This window comes from Phalacrocorax aristotelis, chromosome 6 (assembly GCF_949628215.1).
Source record: "Phalacrocorax aristotelis chromosome 6, bGulAri2.1, whole genome shotgun sequence".
NCBI lineage: Eukaryota > Metazoa > Chordata > Aves > Suliformes > Phalacrocoracidae > Phalacrocorax > Phalacrocorax aristotelis.
This window is the reverse complement of record NC_134281.1, coordinates 39,985,124-40,003,900: the sequence shown is the minus strand read 5'-3', so window position 1 is coordinate 40,003,900 and position 18,777 is coordinate 39,985,124. Positions and strand designations below refer to the sequence as shown.

The 18,777-nt window shown below is 42.5% G+C and overlaps 1 protein-coding gene across 1 annotated transcript; it reads left to right on the top strand.

Moving 5' to 3' along the window:
- Positions 1 to 3: 3 nt before the first annotated feature.
- Positions 4 to 18,499, top strand: CTH (cystathionine gamma-lyase). Its single transcript, XM_075097288.1, has 12 exons — positions 4 to 237; positions 1,846 to 1,927; positions 2,475 to 2,570; positions 6,267 to 6,376; positions 7,041 to 7,172; positions 8,996 to 9,053; positions 9,847 to 9,924; positions 11,004 to 11,156; positions 11,370 to 11,491; positions 13,347 to 13,399; positions 15,246 to 15,384; positions 17,786 to 18,499. Exons 1-12 carry the CDS (start codon positions 76 to 78, stop codon positions 17,804 to 17,806), a joined length of 1,206 nt encoding a protein of 401 aa, XP_074953389.1. The 5' UTR covers positions 4 to 75; the 3' UTR covers positions 17,807 to 18,499.
- Positions 18,500 to 18,777: the final 278 nt, after the last annotated feature.

Here is an 18,777-nt window from a genome sequence, read left to right as displayed (position 1 = left end):
GGGCCCCCGGGGCGGGGCGGCGGCGGCGGCGGTGGCTTTGGTGGTGACGGCGGCGGCGGCAGTCGGAGTGCGGCCATGGAGCGTGGCGGGGCGCGGGGCTTCCTGCCGCCCTTCGAGCACTTCGCCACGCAGGCCATCCACGCCGGGCAGGAGCCTGAGCAGTGGCGCTCGGCCGCCGTGGTGCCCCCCATCTCCCTCTCCACCACCTTCAAGCAGCGGGCCCCCGGCCAGCACGCGGTGAGTGCGGCGCAGCCCTGAGGCGGGCTTGTCCATGCCGGCCCCGCACGGCCCGGCTCGGCCCGCCCGCGCCTCCGGGGCGGCGCGGGGGTCTGGGGTCGAAGGCGTCGCCCTCGGACGGGGTCAGCGCCAGGGCCCATGGCCCGGCGTGGCCCGGCCCGGCGGGCTGCCCGGGGGCTGCAGGCCGGCTGCGGGGCGGGGGGGTGCGGGGAGACAGCAGGCCCCGGGAAGGGGAGGGGGCTCCCGGTTTGCACTGCGTGGAAATATTTTCCCTCCCGCCAGCTCCTGGAAAAAGCCCGAGCATCTTTTTACCCCTGGAAGAGACGGTCTCCGCCGCAGTGGCTGCAAGGCACGTGCGGCGTGGCTTTCGGCGTGCGCGCCGCGTGGGGGGAGCACCCAGCGCCCCCGGGGCTCGGCAGCCTCCGCTCTGCGGCGGGCACGGGCGTTGGGCGCAGGAGGCTGCAGCGGCGGGAAGGTCCAGGCCTCGGTCGGACGGTTTGCATGCAGCCGGGGACTTGAAAACTGCGAGACAGCAATGCTTTACTTGGCTTCTGGGCCCAGGCAGAATACGTTTTCTTATTTACACCGATTGTGCAAGAGGCTGCTTCAGTTGTCCAGACGGAATGAGTATTTCATAAGTACTTTGTGGATGTATTGTAGAAAGTGATGGAAGTGTTTGCCTTGAACTATCATGAAGTTTCTGATTGGTACCACGTGTGTATGAGGGAAATGATACAAATCTGTAACTCATAAATCGGCATTTGTTCCAAACCCGAGGTCTGAATATCACAGTGTGCTGGTTGGGCAACAGGAATTTGCCTTGTGATCTTTGATTCCACACAGAGTCACTTACACAGACTAAAATTGTGAATGCTTGTAAGTAGGTAGCTGTGTTGAAGAAGACCACAGAAGGAGGAGTCACACACTGCTGCATTCACGTACTGATGATAGAGTGGCCACGTTCTTGCAGGAAGTTCCGTGAGAGTGGTCTGCCAGATTCCTGAATATGATGAAGTTGTCCTTAAACAGGAATCCTGAAAGTACGCAAACACCAGGAGGCTTAGCCAGGTTTTCTCTGTATCAAGTGCATCCATGCATGCATGAGTATTTTTTTTTTCTTGTTAAATTTTCTCAGTATTCACATCAAAGCTGTTGCACTGAAGTGTGGAACTTGGCCTGATTGCATGCCAAGAAAATGTTTGAGCTTTCAAGAACTGGTTGGCGCTGGCTAATGCCCTATTGCTTCTTTAAAGCAGAGTATCGTGGAGGTGGGACACATTCTTGCTGGTAACATGAGGAGAGTGTGTCAGACCAAGGCCTTTTTTCCAACAGTGACCGAGATGGATATCTAAGAAAAAGTAGGAGAGTGTGGGTAGCAGTACAATACTTCCCCCAGTGCACCCCTAGAAACCCTTTTCAGCTTGGGGATGCCCAATCGGATGTTGCGTACAGCAGCTTGACGTAGCCAGAAAACCAGCCTGCTGTTCTTGGAGGAGATGGATGCATAACCGTGGTGTTGCGAGTGAGTTACTTAACCTAGGAGAATTAGTGTACAAAACTTTCTCAGTTCTCTCTCAAGTGACATTGTTTTTCTTGCTTTCATAATAGGGTTATGAATACAGCCGGAGTGGAAACCCTACCCGGAATTGCCTGGAGAAGGCTGTGGCAGCACTAGATGGAGCTAAATACTGTAAGCAATTAATAGGTTCCTCAAGCAAGATGTCAGTGTGCGTGTCTCCCGACAGTGTCTACAGCAGGCATAACTTGAGGAGCAAGGACACTGCGTTGTCAGCAGCAGCTGTATCACAGCAAGGCTTTCACAGCCACTGACTACTGGTAATGGGCAAGAGCTGCTTTTGGTGTGAAAAGAGTCCAACGCTTGTCATTCAGGGAAGTCCAGCTCAATTGTTGGACTTTCTGTAGTGACTTTGCTTCCTTTCACTGCATTTGATGCCTAAGCTAAACTGAATCCATCCTTGTGCAGCAGCACCAAATGCAGTAGGGAGCAGGAGCCCCACAGCAGTTGTTATCAGACTGTGTTACCACAGTCTCGGTTCCACCCTGTGTAAAATCAGGCTGCTGCTTTTACTAAATCCACTTAATGGGTGAGATAGCATAAATGAGAGTGACAGAACAGGTTCCTTTTAAAAGCAAAGTGAGGAAGGTGAAGGCAAGTTTGACAAGGTTGTATCACATTAAAATACAGTCTGTCTGCCACTTATTCTTTCCTGTTTTAGGTTTAGCTTATGCTTCTGGCTTAGCTGCTACTTTGAATATTACTCACCTGTTAAAGGCAGGGGATACAATTATCTGCATGGATGATGTCTACGGAGGTATGTAAAGCACAAGTGTGTTTTTGATCTTAATTGTGCAAATGGTTAAATGTACCTGTTTGTGATTCTTGTCGGCTTTCTGAATTTCCCACGTAGGGCCTTACTTTTCTTTAAAGCCTTCTTTTCATGAGAACACACTGATTTTGGTGTTAGAAATTCAAACACTGAAAGATTCTGCAGCACAACGTGGAGGTTTAAAAAATGTAGCTAGCCTTACACAGATTTGTTTGCAGAGCAGGACCCCCTGCAGTCCAATGTAACGCAGCTTGCCAGTTTCTGGTATTTCTACTATTCCTTTCCTAGGTTTGACCCTGTACCAACCAGCATTTTGTCTGGACTCTTTCAGACAACTATTCTGTCATCTTCCCTGAAAGCACAACTTGCATCAGTTATGCCCATGTGTGGGGTCCTGACCCTGGGACTGGACTAATGTCAGGGGTCTGCTGAAGAGGGGAGGCCACAACGTGGCCAAGGTGAGGGGTGGAACTAGGTGAAGTCTTGGTGGTCACCCCTTGCTTAACCCACAGGCCCAGCTGTGCAGACTCCAATAGTATGCCTCTGAGGCTTCCAACACTGCTTATCAGCTGCCAGAAAATTAGGCCTAAACTTATGTCAAGAGCATAGACCGTTTCTAACAGAACATTCTGGGGAAAGTATTTAAACCAAATCAAGAATCTGTCACCCACTCGCAACTAAACACTAATCACAAGCACAACTTATGGTTGAGGGTTTAGCTGTATGCCTCTTTTAAATTAAAGAAGCATGAACACTTTTGCTGAACCATGAGGCCTTTGTCCCTCCTCTTTCCCGTCATTTATCTACCCAAACAGCCCCTGCTCAGCTCCAAAAGTTGTAGCAGGGTGTGCTGCGGCGATTAGGGCTCTGGGTACAAAGATATGTGGGGACTAGGGGCTTCGCACCAACTATAAAGTCAGAGAATGGGAGTAACTCAGTGGAATTCCTTCTCAGCTGGTCTGAGACCCCCACCACCTTTGACCTTGCTGTGGACTACTGGAGCACCAAACAGGTTGTATCCCCCTTCCCCCATTTAATGTATTTCGCTCTACCAATTTCTGTCTTATTATGTACTGGGCTTACTATATAGGTTAAAGTGACTTGCTTAAGGACAGTGAAAAACTTAATAAAATTGCGGTGTGTGTTAACCGCCTGGCGTCTCACCTGTGAAGCACATTAACAGACAGAATCTGTCTCACTGTGGATAACAATCTGGGAACAGTGCATGACACCATATCTTCTGAATGCTTCGGTGATGCTGCAGCCCACTTTAGGTTTTGATTGTGCATAGGTTGTTTTTTTGTTTGGTTTTTTTTTTTTAATCCATTCTTCCAAGGAACTCCCTAAGAACAGAGTTCATCCACCTCTGCCAAAGTCCTTCAAGAGGTTGAGGCCACCCAAAAGTCCATGGCAGGGAAGTCTGCCAGGATAAGCTGTGACAATCAGTGCCTTAGTGCCCAACTCGTGTGTTTCACTGATCAGTGAAGCTTGTTTCCCTCCATCTGTTTCAAGCACAAAGAGATCAAATCTGCTTCGTTTTCAAAGGAAGGTTAGAGAGGCCAGCAACAGGTAGCGTATTCCCAAGCAATAGCTGGAAAACCTTTTAGCAGGAGTGATCACCTTTCCCATCACTAAGAGTGGTTACTGTTTGCCAGTCAGTTCTTTTATGCTTGTGCATATCAAATATAAATAACACACATTTGCTTTTAATGTCTTAGTTCTGTCATGCCAGATAGCTCTTCTCCAAAGTACATCTGGAGCCAAGTTGTGTGAAGACAGCAGGAATCTGCTGACAATCTGGTCTTTTAATTCACAGCCCTCCCATCACAGAACTCAATAAATCGAAGTCATTTGATCAAAGCGTATTTTCAGTTCCTTACTTCAGAAAGGCCCATAGGTGTATTTTTCACGCAAAACCAGTTCACCTGCTTATTAATGTGTCAGCCTCTGGTGGTTTCTGCAGAAATTAATTTCTTTGTTTCTTCCCTGATTTTTTTTTCATACTTCTGTAAAGCGACCGACTTCCCCACAGACAGCCTTATTCAGTAGAGTTCATACCCCATGACATGGTACATATGCAGGTCGGCCACTGGCTGCAGTGGCCAGTAGGTGTTCAGCTCCTTCCTTCTTCCCTTGGATATTAGGGGCTCCTTGTCCCCTAAGTGTCTGCTTGCTTTTCTCCTAGGCTGTGCTCTTCTGGCTGTTCCTAGTCATCTTTTCTGCTTGTGTTCTTGCATGCTGCAGCCCCGTCCTTTGTCAGCCACTTCCTCAGTGTTGCCTGCACTGACTCCTTTTCGCCGTGTGGGGTTTACTTCTCCACCGTGCTTGCCCTCTGCGGCCTTTCATACCTCAGCCCTGTAATAGCAACTTTTGAGTCACTGGGTACTGAGTGCTGCAGGTGTCCCTGCTCCCTGGAGGGTACACTAGCTTTGGTAAGCTGTTAAAAGCCTGGCTGGATAGGAAAGCAGTACTGCGCTTACCAACTCAAATGAGTCCACAGTATTCAAGGTTTTCAGAAAAACAGCAAAAGAAAACGAAAAGCTCTCGGGCAGTGCTGTAAAGCATGTTGCCTGGAAGGTGTTTAAGAGACGCTGAGTTCTGAGAGGTGTGAGAAGGAGCTGTAGGTAGTTGACACTTCTGAATATTGAGCTGTTGCTGTAACTTCTTAAAGTAACTTCTCACTTCCATCTAAGGCTTTTTGTGGAGTGCTATTATTAAAAGTATGTATGACTACTGTAAAGCAACTTTTCTGTTTGTATTTGTAGAGTTGACAACCTATGTGAAAATTTCCCATGCCTGAATAAACTTCTTACAGCACAAGAGAGAATATAATATATAGTTTATTGTAGAAATAAAAGTGTTTCCTTGAAAAAAAATAAAAGTCATTCAGACATAGCACTCAGCACACAGAATCAAACCCTGCACATATTATGACTTTGTGGCTAGGTGGCAAACTGCTGTTCTGCGTAAGTGAAGAAATGTTCAATAACCTTGGCAGAAAGACCTAATGAATTAATTTTTAATCCAGACAGTGTTGCCAGACAGTATGTTGCACATCTAGTGATCAACTGGTTGCTTCTGGTTTCTTCTTTTAATCTGTCTAATGAAAGGCTTCAAAGACAGAAAGGAACATCATAATCACTTTTTTATGTTCCCTGTTGCATGTTTATTTAATGGAATTATAAGAAACATGGTTGCTGGAGTCTTCTCTGTGATTATTCTTCTCCCAGATTGTCAGTTAACCTTCTTAAATAGAAAAAAGGGTTTGAAAATATGTGGTGGAAAAAAATTATTAAAAGTGGGGTGCAGGAAAGGGGATATAAAAACTGGAACCGCTAGCTTGTGCATGGCAAAGGGCTGGAGGAAAAGTTAGTAGTAGGCAAACTGAAAGGGTTTTTCTGATTAAAAAAACCCTGAACAGCTATTAATTGAAAGTACTTCATAAATCACTCTGATTCCATGTTCCCACTATTACTTTTCCATTATGTTTAAAACTACAGCAATCTTTAAACATTTTAGAAATAAAAAAATATTAATGTGCCATTTATGGCATAGAGCATAAAACAGTACCCTCCAGACTTTCTGTGGATGCATACAGGAAAGCGGAGATGACTGAAGTTAAGGAATTTGCTTCATTTTGTGTCTCTGATTTTTTGTTTTGTTTGGTTTGGGTGTTTTTAGGCACAAACAGATACTTCAGGCAAGTAGCCATGAAAATGGGTTTGAATGTAGTTTTTGTTGACTGTTCAAAAAGTGAATGCCTGGAAGCTGCAATTACACCAGAGACCAAGGTAGGGGAGAGGGAAATTACTGAATTTACTTGTTAATGTCGTTAAATAATTTTATTCTTGCTCTTGTTGTGCTGGGTGTATGTGTCAAGCAGAGGGGGCTGTAGGGGTGGCCTCTGCAGAGGCAGGTTGGGGCACAGCTGGCTCCAACACATCCCCACTGCAGGCCACCTGGTGATGTTTTTGGTGCCTCACTGAAAACATTTTAAGAAGGGCAAAAAAAACCACCAGAGAGAGAGGAGGAGGGGAAAGGTAAGAAACAGCAGAGGGAAACATGAGTTCCCATGGAGGAGGAGGTGCTCCATGGGAGTGGAGCAGTTAATCCCCTGCTCTAGTGGAAGATAGTTCAGCTGGAAGAGGCTTACAAACCTTTGGGTGTAAAGACTTTCTACTGGCTATGTCAGGCCTTCTTCAGAAGTGATGCACTTAGGTTTTCAAAAGCTTTGATGTTCTTCCCTGTATTAGTTGTTTTTGGGGCAAATACTACCTCTCCCAAGAAATCTTGCCTTTCTTCAGTAGGGACACTTTCTGATTTCCACTCTGCAAACATGCATGGGAAGCTGACACTCAATGAGTTAACATTTAATAGCACTTATGACTTACACATGTGTCATCAGCAGCATTGTAAAGTCTCTAAACTGATGTTTGTGTTGTTGAATTACTGCAGCTCGTTTGGATTGAAACGCCCACAAACCCCACACTGAAAGTTATTGACATTCAGGCCTGTGCAGATGTAGTACATAAGCACAAAGATGTTCTTCTAGTGGTAGACAACACTTTTATGTCTGCGTATTTCCAGGTAAGTATTTTATAGCTAGCCTTATACCGGTATGATACCAGCAAAACCAATATAGCTCAGCAGTCAAGTGAACTGAATCAAGACAGTCAGGTAAACCACTGGGACAATGGCTTCTCTGTCATTCACAAGTCATGTTTTTTAGTTTTCACTGATGGAAATCATAACAGGCCTCTTAAAAAAGTGTCCTGTTTTCTAACTTTGGCCTTTTTATACTAATTCTTTTCTATATGCTGTTTGTGATCTGTTTGACCCACTTGATAGTCTAAAAAAAGTAGTGGGTGAAAAGGAATATCTTCCTTTGAGACATTCAAGATATCTTTTTCTTCAATATTTTGGTGAATACGTGGCTTAGAAGTTTGCAGTTTTGATCTCAAACAACTGGCATAGCTTTCCTGCTTTTATAACTAGAACACATTGAGTGAAGACAATTTATTACGTTCTAAAAATGCTTTGGAATAATAAACTTCAAAGTCTTGTTCATCTTAACATGGGCTAGAAATATTCATCTATATTTCCTGTGAGACCAAGCTAATCTCTTATAGTTTAGGTCTAAAGTAAAACTTTTTTATGAGTGCAAAAGGCAAGGTGTGTTTGGTAAGGGTACTGAGATCTTTATAAATTAAGAGAGCTTTACAGAAAGTGTTAATGCTTAGCTAAAGCAGAACTTGAGTTTGTCTTTTACGTACCAAAGGGTTGGTGATTTCCTCCCCTGCAATGTATGTTACTTTGGAAAGACTTGTGTGAAAGAAGAAAAGTGAGCATCTGGATAGGTGAGCTAGTTAATGTATCTTTCATTGGCCTGGTGCTAAGAGACAGTTAGTTGTAATGATTAATTCTGGTAAGCATAATAGGTAGTGTCTTTAAACCCCTCCAAACTGCTGCTGATATACTGTACTAAGAAGATCGTAACTTTAGAGTGATTTAAATAGCAATATTGAATGTAAAAGGCACTGGTGTCTATGCTGCCGTTCTCCTGGGGGTGCATAGGGAATGTATGTTATCCACGTTCCTTGAATAGACGTCTGTGTTTAATCTGACAGCAGCAGTCTCTTATTCTGAATCTGCTTGCTTTGTTACCTTTCAACGTATTGAAACTTTTCAGCCTTTATAATGTGTTTATATTATGTGCAAAGTCCTTATTTAGGGACTGATAAAAAAATATATTGTTCATTAGTTCTTGCCCATCAACATCTCAGTTTGCCTCACCTTAAAAAGGCTTCTGGGAAGAAAGCTGGGAGGCTAAGGAAGAGAGACCTGGCAAACAAAACCTGTTGCACTTTCTTCAGGTTTTTGTTCTTTCAGTGCAGTATCACCAATAGTGATATCTAGAAAACAATGCAATTTTTTTTGCTTTGCAGACTGCGTTGAGGTCTTAATTTTCTAAGGAAATATACTTTAGAGTAAATACCATTACTTATCCCTGCTTCAGCTAAGCAATATAACTATTTTTTTTCCCACAAATATGAGCAGACTGGATGTTAGATGTATTCAATCACTCCTTTTCCTGAAGCCAGTGGGAATTAGACCAGTGCGAATTAGACCAGTGCTTTTAAATCACGTTTTAATGTGGGTTCTTTTTATTGTGCTTATCTTGATTTCAGAGTGCTTTTGTGTACTATTGGTTTTGTCACATATTCTATCTTCATTCTCAGGTTTTTGTGCTTAAGGTGTTTTGTGTTATGTTTTTGTGGGTTTGGGTTTTTTTCTTAGTTTCTCCTCCTATTGTTGTTTTCTGTGTTGGATCATAGCCTTTCTGCATAGCTTGAAATGAACCAGAATGCACACAAGTTTTAATTGGACCTATTATTTTAATTTCATTTCAGCGTCCTTTATCTCTGGGGGCTGATATTTGTATGTATTCTGCAACCAAATACATGAATGGTAAGTATGTGCATTCAACACAACTCAGGCTGGCTGTGGAAGAGCCATTCTGGCTGCGGGCAGTTCACAAAAGCCAGTGTGTCCACCAGTAATTATTAGAGGGACCATTAGAGGAGCCGGACCATTGAATATGCCATTAGTCTTCGTAGCTCCTAAACTATCCCTGGGAGAAGGAATATTGACCTGACTTCAGGTAATAGACCTAGGCGTATTTATAGCTATGTTGGCTTTCATTTGACTATAACAAAGTAAGTGGCTTCAGTAGAAGGTAGCTGCCAGAAATTATATTAAGGTTCAAAGGAGGTTTTATATAGCTGTGTTGGAGGCTATCCAACAGCACATTCACTGTGTTGTTTCCCAAACAGCTCAGCCTTGGAGCTAACATGACTGTAGCTGTGTTGTAACCACATGTCCCTGGTGGCGTGGATAGAAGTGGAAGTTTTCTAGCTCATGTTCACTATCCCTGAGACAGCAGCCTGATGCTGCTCTGCAGGACACACCTGATTCCTGTACAATGTCCTGCTTTCTGGCAGCTAGTGGTGGTGGGCTTGTGAAATGGCTGGGGGCATGCGTACAGCACATGGCAAAGCTGACCAGAGCTTTAGAAAAAGCTGAAATCTGCCTTATGATTCCTGTGCTGCACAAGAAGGATGGCTGTGGCAATGAGAAGGAACGCAGTGTCTCACAGAAACAGGACTGTATTAACACCAAGACTGAGAAAATGGGAGTGTGGCAGAAGCCTGGAGCAGATGGAGCAGCTGATTCTGTTCTTGTCTTGTCCTTTCATTTTTAGGGCATAGTGATGTTGTAATGGGACTTGTTTCAGTAAACTGTGATGATCTCTACGAGAGGCTCAAATTCTTACAAAACTGTAAGTAGTCAATGTAGGTAATACCTTAAAATTAATTGTTTTCAAATATACCAGCTTATAATGGGAAGCATGTTGCAAGCACACAAGTATGAAATCTATCTAGAGATGTACCTCAGGCATTTAAATGTGCAGAAGTGTAGATGACTGCAGAGAAAGTGGTAACACAATGTAGGAAACCTGAATTATCTTCCCTGCCTTTCACTGGGACATAAGGTGGCCTTATGCAAACACAATAGCTTTCAGGATGCCTCTGTGGCCTCTCTCTCAAATAAAGTTAATGACACTGGTCTCCACTTCCTAACTGCTTCTAGAAAAATGCTAAGAGCAGTGTGGGTTATTCAACATTCGTTCACCAGGGCTGGTGAGTGGGGTGAATTGTCTGGTGGCAGGTGCTTGAATGCAGGCAGCATTCTTCACTGCAGGACTGTAATTCCCCTCTATCCCTGCTTTTCCCTGAGAAGTGTGTGTCCCGCTGCTCCCGAGGGAGGACTGAGCTGCGGGGCCTCTCTCAGGTGTGCTGAGATCCACGCGCACGGGGAGCTCTGCCTCTGCTCTGTGCATCATGTGCAGAGGCAGGAGATGTGGTATGTCCTGAAAGCATCAGATGCTGAGTGGCTGTGGTCTTTCTTCCACGTGCAGCACCTGTGGTTACATGGGGCGCCGCCGCTTACAAAGTCCCTCTTTAGGTTGTAGTTAAGAACATGGCAGAAAGAGCACAATCCTTTCTTCTATTCACTTTACTTCATATATGAAGAGGGATAGAAACCTTTAAATTACGTGTTTATTTAATTTTACCTAACTTGTGTCAAGTACGCCTGGGGTTTTTTAAACTCATTCACACATCAAAGGATATGCCTAATGCAGAATTTTCCTATATAGGTTGATTTTAACAATTAATTCAATGTTAATTCAGCTCGTTAATTGGCTTCCTATTTGTGTGAGATGAAGAAGACAGATGGCATCAGATGTCTTTCCACTTGTCTTGTTCTGTCTTTAGAAATTTTGGAAATTAGGACTGTATTTAGTTTTATTAAAAAAATCTCTTTGTTTTATGTGGAATTTTGTTTCAATTTCTGTAGCTCTTGGAGCTGTTCCGTCTGCCTTTGACTGTTACCTGTGCAATCGTGGTTTGAAGACACTACAAATCCGGATGAAACAACATTTCCACAACGCATTAGCTGTTGCTCGATTTCTTGAGTCAGATTCCCGGGTGGAGAAAGTAATTTTCCCAGGTAGGTTGGCAAGACTTCAGAGCAGGTGACGTCTTAGAGTGAGGCTGGATTTGGGTACTGTATTACTACGTGTCGTTTGTGCACCCTTCACATTTGGTGACTCTGGCTTAGGTGGCCACCTTGGCAATGGGCTGTTTCTACATAGCTGAGGGTGAGCTGCTTTACCCTTTGAAGTGATGGTAATTAACTTAAAGCAATTTCTACAAATTTCAGGCTTGCCTTCACACCCTCAGCATGAATTGATCAAGCGGCAGTGTACTGGCTGTCCTGGGATGGTAACCTTTTACATTAAAGGAAATCTTGAACATGCTGCTACCTTTCTCAAGAATTTAAAGGTAAATGATGGTAAATATGCACTACTTAAGAGGGACTTGAGCCTGCCCTTCTGAGGGTAGTAGTGGACAGAAGTGGTTTTTCTTTAGGTGGGAAGAGTCTTTATTTGTACTTGCAAAGCTCCTAAAGTCTTTTGGGTGTAACCATCTCTAAATAATAGATTATTTGTAAATAGGAGGCTAATGAGAGGGAAGAAAAGGATGCCTCATCTCATTTGAAGCATTTGTTTACACAGTAGGTGTAGTATATCCAGGTTAGCCAGGCGTTGCTTCTAATAAAGGGCCAGCATACCAGCATTTTGCAGAAATACCTGTAGTATTTGAAAGCAGAGAAGCTGTGGCTGGTGTAATACTGTTGTACTATTTCAAAGTACAGGAGAAACACCTGTTGAGAAATTACATGAGTCTTGAAGCAAAGAGGGAGTCCCTCAGTTTAGAGAATAGTTATTTACTTATTTTAACTAAACCATAGGCTTTTGCTTTTGTCTTTGCAATGTATTAATTCTGTCTGTACTCTTTAATGTGTTTGCTAGTCTTGGTCTCTGGTTAATTTGTATCCCACTCTTGTGTTTTTGCTGTTTTGTTCTTGGAAAAACAAATCAGTAATAATTGACAAAGGTGAATCAGAACTTCCTTCTCCTCCCTGTCTTTCTTACTTGGCAGCTAATATCATCAACTGAAAATGAATTTACTAAAAATATGATCATCCCACAGAATATTGTTTTACATGAGAGAGAGCATTTAATCCTGAAATCCAGATCTCTCACAGGAGATCTGCCAGCTTTGACAAAAAGCATCAGAGAGTACGTTCCAGAAGTAGTCCCTTATGAATACATTCACTTCAGCCCTTTGACTTGGGTAGCCATCAGCTTGTCACTAGACTGGTACAAAACTAAAGCTATTTCCTTAAATCAGGCTGAGGAGAGGATTCTTTGGTTGATAGGTTTAGCTGTATTTTTTAAAGGATTTTTTTTTTTTAATCAAAATGAGCAACCAGGGCTGGAGAGAAATGTTGAGGGCAGTAAGTGCATTCACAAAAGACAAATCATGAATCTGTGTTTGAGTGCAGTTGGCTCTCTAGAGAGCCTTTTTGTCATCCAGGAATATACGTCCATAATTCAAAGAGCAGTGCTAAAAAAAAACACCCTTAACTAACAGTAGGCATTTCACAAACACTAGTCCTGTTAGGAACTGAGAAATCTAGGCTGGTTTTCAAAACACTAAACTAACCACCAGACTGAAGCAATGAGGGAAAAAATCTGTTCAGCCATGTGAGGAGAATCTTAGATGTTTGGGTTTTTTCCCCATCAAGTCTGCTATTTGCCAGTCAGAAAGGTGTAGGCGTTAAACATGAATATTGATGAGTGATGCTGAAAGAAGAGTATGTAAGGGTAGGATATAACCACTTCAACCTTAACTGAAATTTGTGAGATGTGACTCTTATTTTGTTCAGGCAGCCTGCTCTATCCTTCCTCTGAACAGAATGGAAACTCCGGTGGTGCCCAGGCAGAACCTGCTCCCTCATGTTGCATGTTTTCCCTTCTGCTCTTCCTCCACTGCTGCCCATGCATTGCATTGCAGGAGCTACTCCAGAGTTATTTCAATTTTTTTATCAGCATCCCTTTAGAGCCTTTTAGGACAGGTCTATTCTAACTCTTAATAGCTCTTACCTGCTAAATGTACACTTTTTTCCCTAATTACAGCTAATACCTTTCATAACATAAAAGTTATTACAGAAAAACTTAGAGGAAGAAAACCGCAAACAATCACTAAACATTGCTTTTTCATTAACTGTCTCTTTCTAAGCATTTGTAAACTTACACTTCTTACGTTAATTTCTGTTTGATTTTTCCTGTAGGTTTTTGCACTGGCTGAGAGTCTGGGAGGATATGAAAGCCTAGCAGAGCATCCGTAAGTCATTCTTTATCCTGAAAGTATAAAAAAGGCACAGAGTAACAAAAAAGTTTCTGCTGTATTTTGATGGGAGTGCTAAAATTCTCTAGTACACGAAGCTAAGGTATTTTGCATATAATTGAGATTCAAGGATAGCATGTAGTATAGCACAAACACCAGTGGCTACTCCAGAAATGAGTGTGACTTTTGTGAATGCAAGAATGCAATGATGAAAGAATTTCCACACTTCGTTGTTTTAGCTGGGAGACTGAGCCTCGATTTGTTGCTGTGATAACAAATCCAAGAAATCTGTGTGTGTTTGAATAAGTACTATGGAGCAGATTTGGTCACACTGAGGAAGGAGGTCTGCAGTTCTGCCTGCTTACACAAGAGGGCATGTTCAGTATGCTACACCAAACTGCATCTGTTTGCATGTCAGATAAATTTTGTGGGGATTTTAATAATACTTAGTTGCCCCTGTCTAAGTTAAAAGGCTGAAAATAGGATTTTTATGGAATTAGATTACTTTACTTAAATCTAATTTGCTTTTCAAAAAGATACATGGACATATAAGTTATGACTAAACTAGTATGCTAAATAATTTCAGTTGCTCATTTTAGAATAATAGCAAATCTTAAAACACTGAAGCGGTTGAAAGGTAGTTGCTAACTGGTGGCTTTCAGTGACTGAGCATATGGGGAAAATAGCTTCTTACCTATATAATCCACAGCTGGAGAGAATAAACTCTTCAATGTAAGTGCTACAGTTTGACAAGTGGTCTGAGAAAACAGAATTTTAAAAAAAAATCTGGAGATTTTATTCTGCAGATTGTATACTATAGGTTTTTCTCCACATGCTTAAAGTAGAGCTTTTAGATACTATTTTTCAGGAAAAAAAACCTGAAAAAAATCTGCAAGGAAGAGAAATAGGATTTTTTCCCTTCCTTTTTCATTTCCAGATTGTTAAGTACTGTCATGGATTAGCCCCAGCCAGCAACCAAGCACCACCCAGCCACTCGCTCACTCTCCGCCAGTGGAATGGGGGAGAGAATCAGAAGAGTAAAAGTGAGGAAACAGATGGGTTGAAATAAAGACAGTTTATCTTTAGGTTGAGGTAAAGGCAGTTTATCTTTTGCTTTCCCTTTTGCTTTAGGTAAAGCAAAAGACACGCACACAAGCAAAGTAAAACAAGGAATTAATTTACCACTTCCCATTGACAGGCAGGTGCTCAGACACCTCCAGGAAAGCAGGGTTTCATCACACGTAATGGTTACTTGGGAGGACAAACACCATCACACCAAGCGTCCCCCCCTTCCTTCTTCCCCCAGCTGTATATGCTGAGCATGTCATCATATGGTGTGGAATATTCCTGTGGTCAGTTGGGGTCAGCTGTCCCGGCTGCACCCCCTCCCAGCCTCTTGTGCATGTGGCAGAGCGTGGGGAGCTGAAAAAGCCCAGTGTAAGCACTACTTAGCAACAACTAAAACATCTCCACATTATCAACACTGTTTTCAGCATGAATCCAAAACATAACCCCATACTAGCTACTGTGAAGAAAATGAACTCTATCCCAGCCGAAACCAGGACAAGTATTTGCTTCTTATTCATCATTTGTCATCTTACTCGCCATTGGAAATACTGTATTGAAAGACTGGAAGATACAAGTCACTGACTTCTCTGCAGTTCGTATAATTTACAGTAACTGATGATAGGATCTCTCCATCTGTGGGTTAACCAGCAGGTGGTACACAAAAGGTGTGAAGTCTTTACAGAATTTCAGGGTATGCTGCCCAGAAGCCAATTTGTTTGAACTTTACTGATAAAAGTAAACATTTCTTAGAAAAAAGGCTATTTTTTACCTCCAGGGCCATCATGACTCACTCTTCAGTGCCTAAAGAAGATAGAGAAGCTCTTGGAATCAGTGATACATTAATTCGCCTGTCAGTTGGTTTGGAAGATGAAGAAGATTTACTGGAAGACCTAGACCAAGCTCTGAAAGCTGCAGTAAGTGGGCTGTTACCTTAGTGTCCTCACTCTAAAAATAATTTCCCCTCTAGTCTTTTGTCTTTCTCACTGAACTGCCTGCTGGGAATTCTTACCTCTCTTTATTTTTAAACTACTCAGATGCGTACGTTGCAGAGTATGTGTAGGGTTTTAAAGACTTCTTTGTTAGGTTTCTCTTTGCAGTGAGGTTTACAGTCCTCCTCAGTCACAATTTGAATTCATGTGGATTCCTACAGCACACGGGATGTCCCTGGCATTTGAGTGATGGGGATAGCCACTGAAGTCAGGTGGAAGGGAGCCCCTCATATAGGCATCAGAGTGCTTAGTGTGTGCTTCAGAGTTTTTCATGTCATAGTTTTAGAGAGGGTTGAAATATATTAAGGAGCTTCACAAAAAGAGTTTCTACCATACAGTAGTACTGTTAATTACACATGGTAATTAATGTGATGCCGTACTGTGTCCTTTCTTCTCAAGGCAGGTTTCCTAAAATACATGAGGTGTATGTGTGTTTGTGTACAAGTATACACACGTGCATATGTGCAGGGGAGAGGCAGGTTAAATGCATATTTTCTTTTGGTCCTACACAGCTTTGTGCTATGCTTTGGATCGGTGAATGCTGTGACTGCAGGAATAATGCGGGGTTTTGCAAGCTGCTTTTTTTTTTTTTAAAATAACTTTTTTTCCTGGAAAGGATTAGTCATAACTAAAAAACATGAAGTATGGGCACTTGACTTTGAACCGGTACATCAGTCTGGCAGATCCCCTTTGGCAGCTGCAGTCTTGCAGTTTGATGTACCAGTATTTCATTGCAGAATGTGCTGTGTCGTACTGTACCTTGTATTTATCACGCTGTGACTTATCAAGGTCATTGCCAATGTCTTTGGTTTCTGCAATTGCAGATAACTTTTTAGGTGAGTTTCCCAGATGATCCTAGGAAGCAGATCATGTCATGTAAAAGGTCCTTTCTTTTTCCCAGAAGGAGGTCCCTGACCTTCGGGTATGCAGGAGAATTCCGTTTGATGTGAAATCTCATGGCAGCTTTAGATCTGGATGTGTGAGCAAGTCATGTGAATCAGATGCCTTAAGCCTGCCCAGGCACTCTGCCTCAACCTCTAATTGACAGAGCTTCAATGGAATACTAAAATCCCTCCAACCTTCATAAGGATAATTTTGTGTTGGAGAGAGGAAGGAGAATTTCCTCTCAATCCTGGAGGGCAGCAAAGAGAGCCCAGAAGTATGGGATGGCTGCAGGCAAAGCACCAGCCAGGCCTTTCAGATGCTGTTGGAGATAATAGGGTATCGGTTGCTCAAGGATGTGTACTAGATCTTTGGATCTTGTTGCAAGCTTAGTTTTTGTTCTCAGGAACTGCCAACTACTGTCACACAATCCTATCCATAAAATTTGTTATTCTGTCTTTACAATTTTAGGTTTCTTTCCCAACTATCCTGTTTGCCTGATATAGAACTTCACTCCTGGGTAGTGAAAAACTTTGATTTACAAAATCTAAACGTACTGCTAACCTGTTTGTGTCCACCTGGTCACATGTTGCTCCCACACAGGCAAATGTAGGTATTAGACACGTTGCTACCAGGTAGAGAGAAGGTTTCATCAGGGCAGCACACTCTGCCACGCCACGCCATGGGGTGAGCAAGAGGGTCAAAGAGAAGGAAACGAACCAAGGACTGCAGCAAGGCACGTGCTTAAGAGGGGCTTCAGCAAGCATTGGAATAAAGTTTAATAAATAACCGTACTAAAAAAGCATGAGTTTCCTTCTTCCCTTCTCCCAGCTTGTACTATTGTACCGTAGGAACACCAGAACTCTAGTTGGTTTGTCTGTTTGTTTCCTTTGAGTGGTAACTCTGCAGATTTGGTGACTCCTCAGTAGTCCTTGCAACCCTGAGGACAGAGTTCAGTGTCTTTGGTGGATCCTGAATCAGCTCCAAGTCAATGGCTGAGGCAAAACTAGGTTCAGCACTACCTTATTGTCTTCTGCCACCTCTGCATTCCTGCAGGCACCTGAATCTCAAAAAAAAAATTTAAAAAAATGAAGGTGTTTGAAATACAGTTTTGTCTGTGTGACAGAACATGGTGGTATTGGTAGGTAAAGTATAAATTTGAGTCCTGCAGCAATTGTAGCAGATGCATAGTAGTTCAATGTTCTGTACAGACAGGAAGTTTTTTGTCCCTCTATTTTTCTCTTTTTTTTTTTTTTTTTTAGTTTTGGTTTGTTTCGTGATAGGGAAAATTAGCGACAGTAACTGAATGAATTTCTGTATGCCAGCACAGAGCGTTAAGATACTCTAATGCTAAAATATATCTTATTTATGAAAAGAAAACAAAAGATGCATGGTTGATATAGGTGCATAGCATAATATCTCTCGTTTTTCCTTCTCATTACAGTTTGCAGACCATAAGGCCTGACATTTAAAACTGGAACTTGGAGTTGAACGTTGAAATGGCTAAAGAAGATGACACAGAAAGCCAAATTGCTACTGATTTTCCTTTGATTTGCTGCTGAGACTTGAAATCTGTTCAATCCAATGCTGGATTCCTGGGGAGCTATCACTTTGTGCTGTTAGGTTTATTCTGCTGACATCTGGCTGTACATGGACCATGCAGTGTGGCACACAGCCTGTGCTCTCCTGTGGGTCCGTTTCTGCTGTATTGTAATCCTTTGGCTTTGGATTGTCTTTGAGAGCAGCCGTGATGCACGCTCAGGAATATTATCCCAGTTCTCTCAGTGGAGATCAGTGTTTCTCATTTGTCATGCTAGCGCTGCAAGGGTGTTAGGTCAAAAGGGTTTGTTACTGCTCCTCAGGATGCACAATTAATTTTTATCACATGTTCTAATCCAACAGTCCAACTTAAGAACTGTTGATTTAACTTAAATTTTTTTTAAAATTCGGTTGGAAATGTGGTTAAATGCCTTTTCACCTGTTGATATTCTGTGGAGTATTGAAAATTAATTGAAATTCAATACCTGGTAAACAATAGTAACTTTCTAAAGAGCATTCTTTCCCTTTTTTTAAAAAAATCATGTAATGTTAATTGCGGTAGTGATTTGGTTTACATTTGGAATGGGAATAATTTTAATTAAAATATGCTTTGAATTTCCATGATGTATTACTTGTTTTGACGTCTGCATATACTACTTGCATTCAAAATCAGGTGATAAAATGACCCTGGATTTGTTTAAATTTTCCTATGGGAAAATTATGTCATTGATGTTTTTACTTTTGTCAAGGAAAAAAAAGACATAAATTTTAATGTATAAGAACTTATCATGCAGTATTCGGGCAAGGAGTATTCAGATGCCTTAAGGCACTGCTTGTTTGGGGGTAGGTGGCGGGCAGGTGCCTGAAGTGCCCTGCAAAGTGTTGTCTCTGAGCAGA

Excerpts from the sequence above, each read along its gene's own strand:
- CTH (XM_075097288.1), top strand. The coding sequence starts at position 76 with ATGGAGCGTGGCGGGGCGCGGGGCTTCCTGCCGCCCTTCGAGCACTTC. Across the intron at positions 9,925-11,003 it reads GCTCAAATTCTTACAAAACT|CTCTTGGAGCTGTTCCGTCT; the intron begins GTAAGTAGTCAA and ends CAATTTCTGTAG. Across the intron at positions 11,157-11,369 it reads GGAGAAAGTAATTTTCCCAG|GCTTGCCTTCACACCCTCAG; the intron begins GTAGGTTGGCAA and ends TACAAATTTCAG.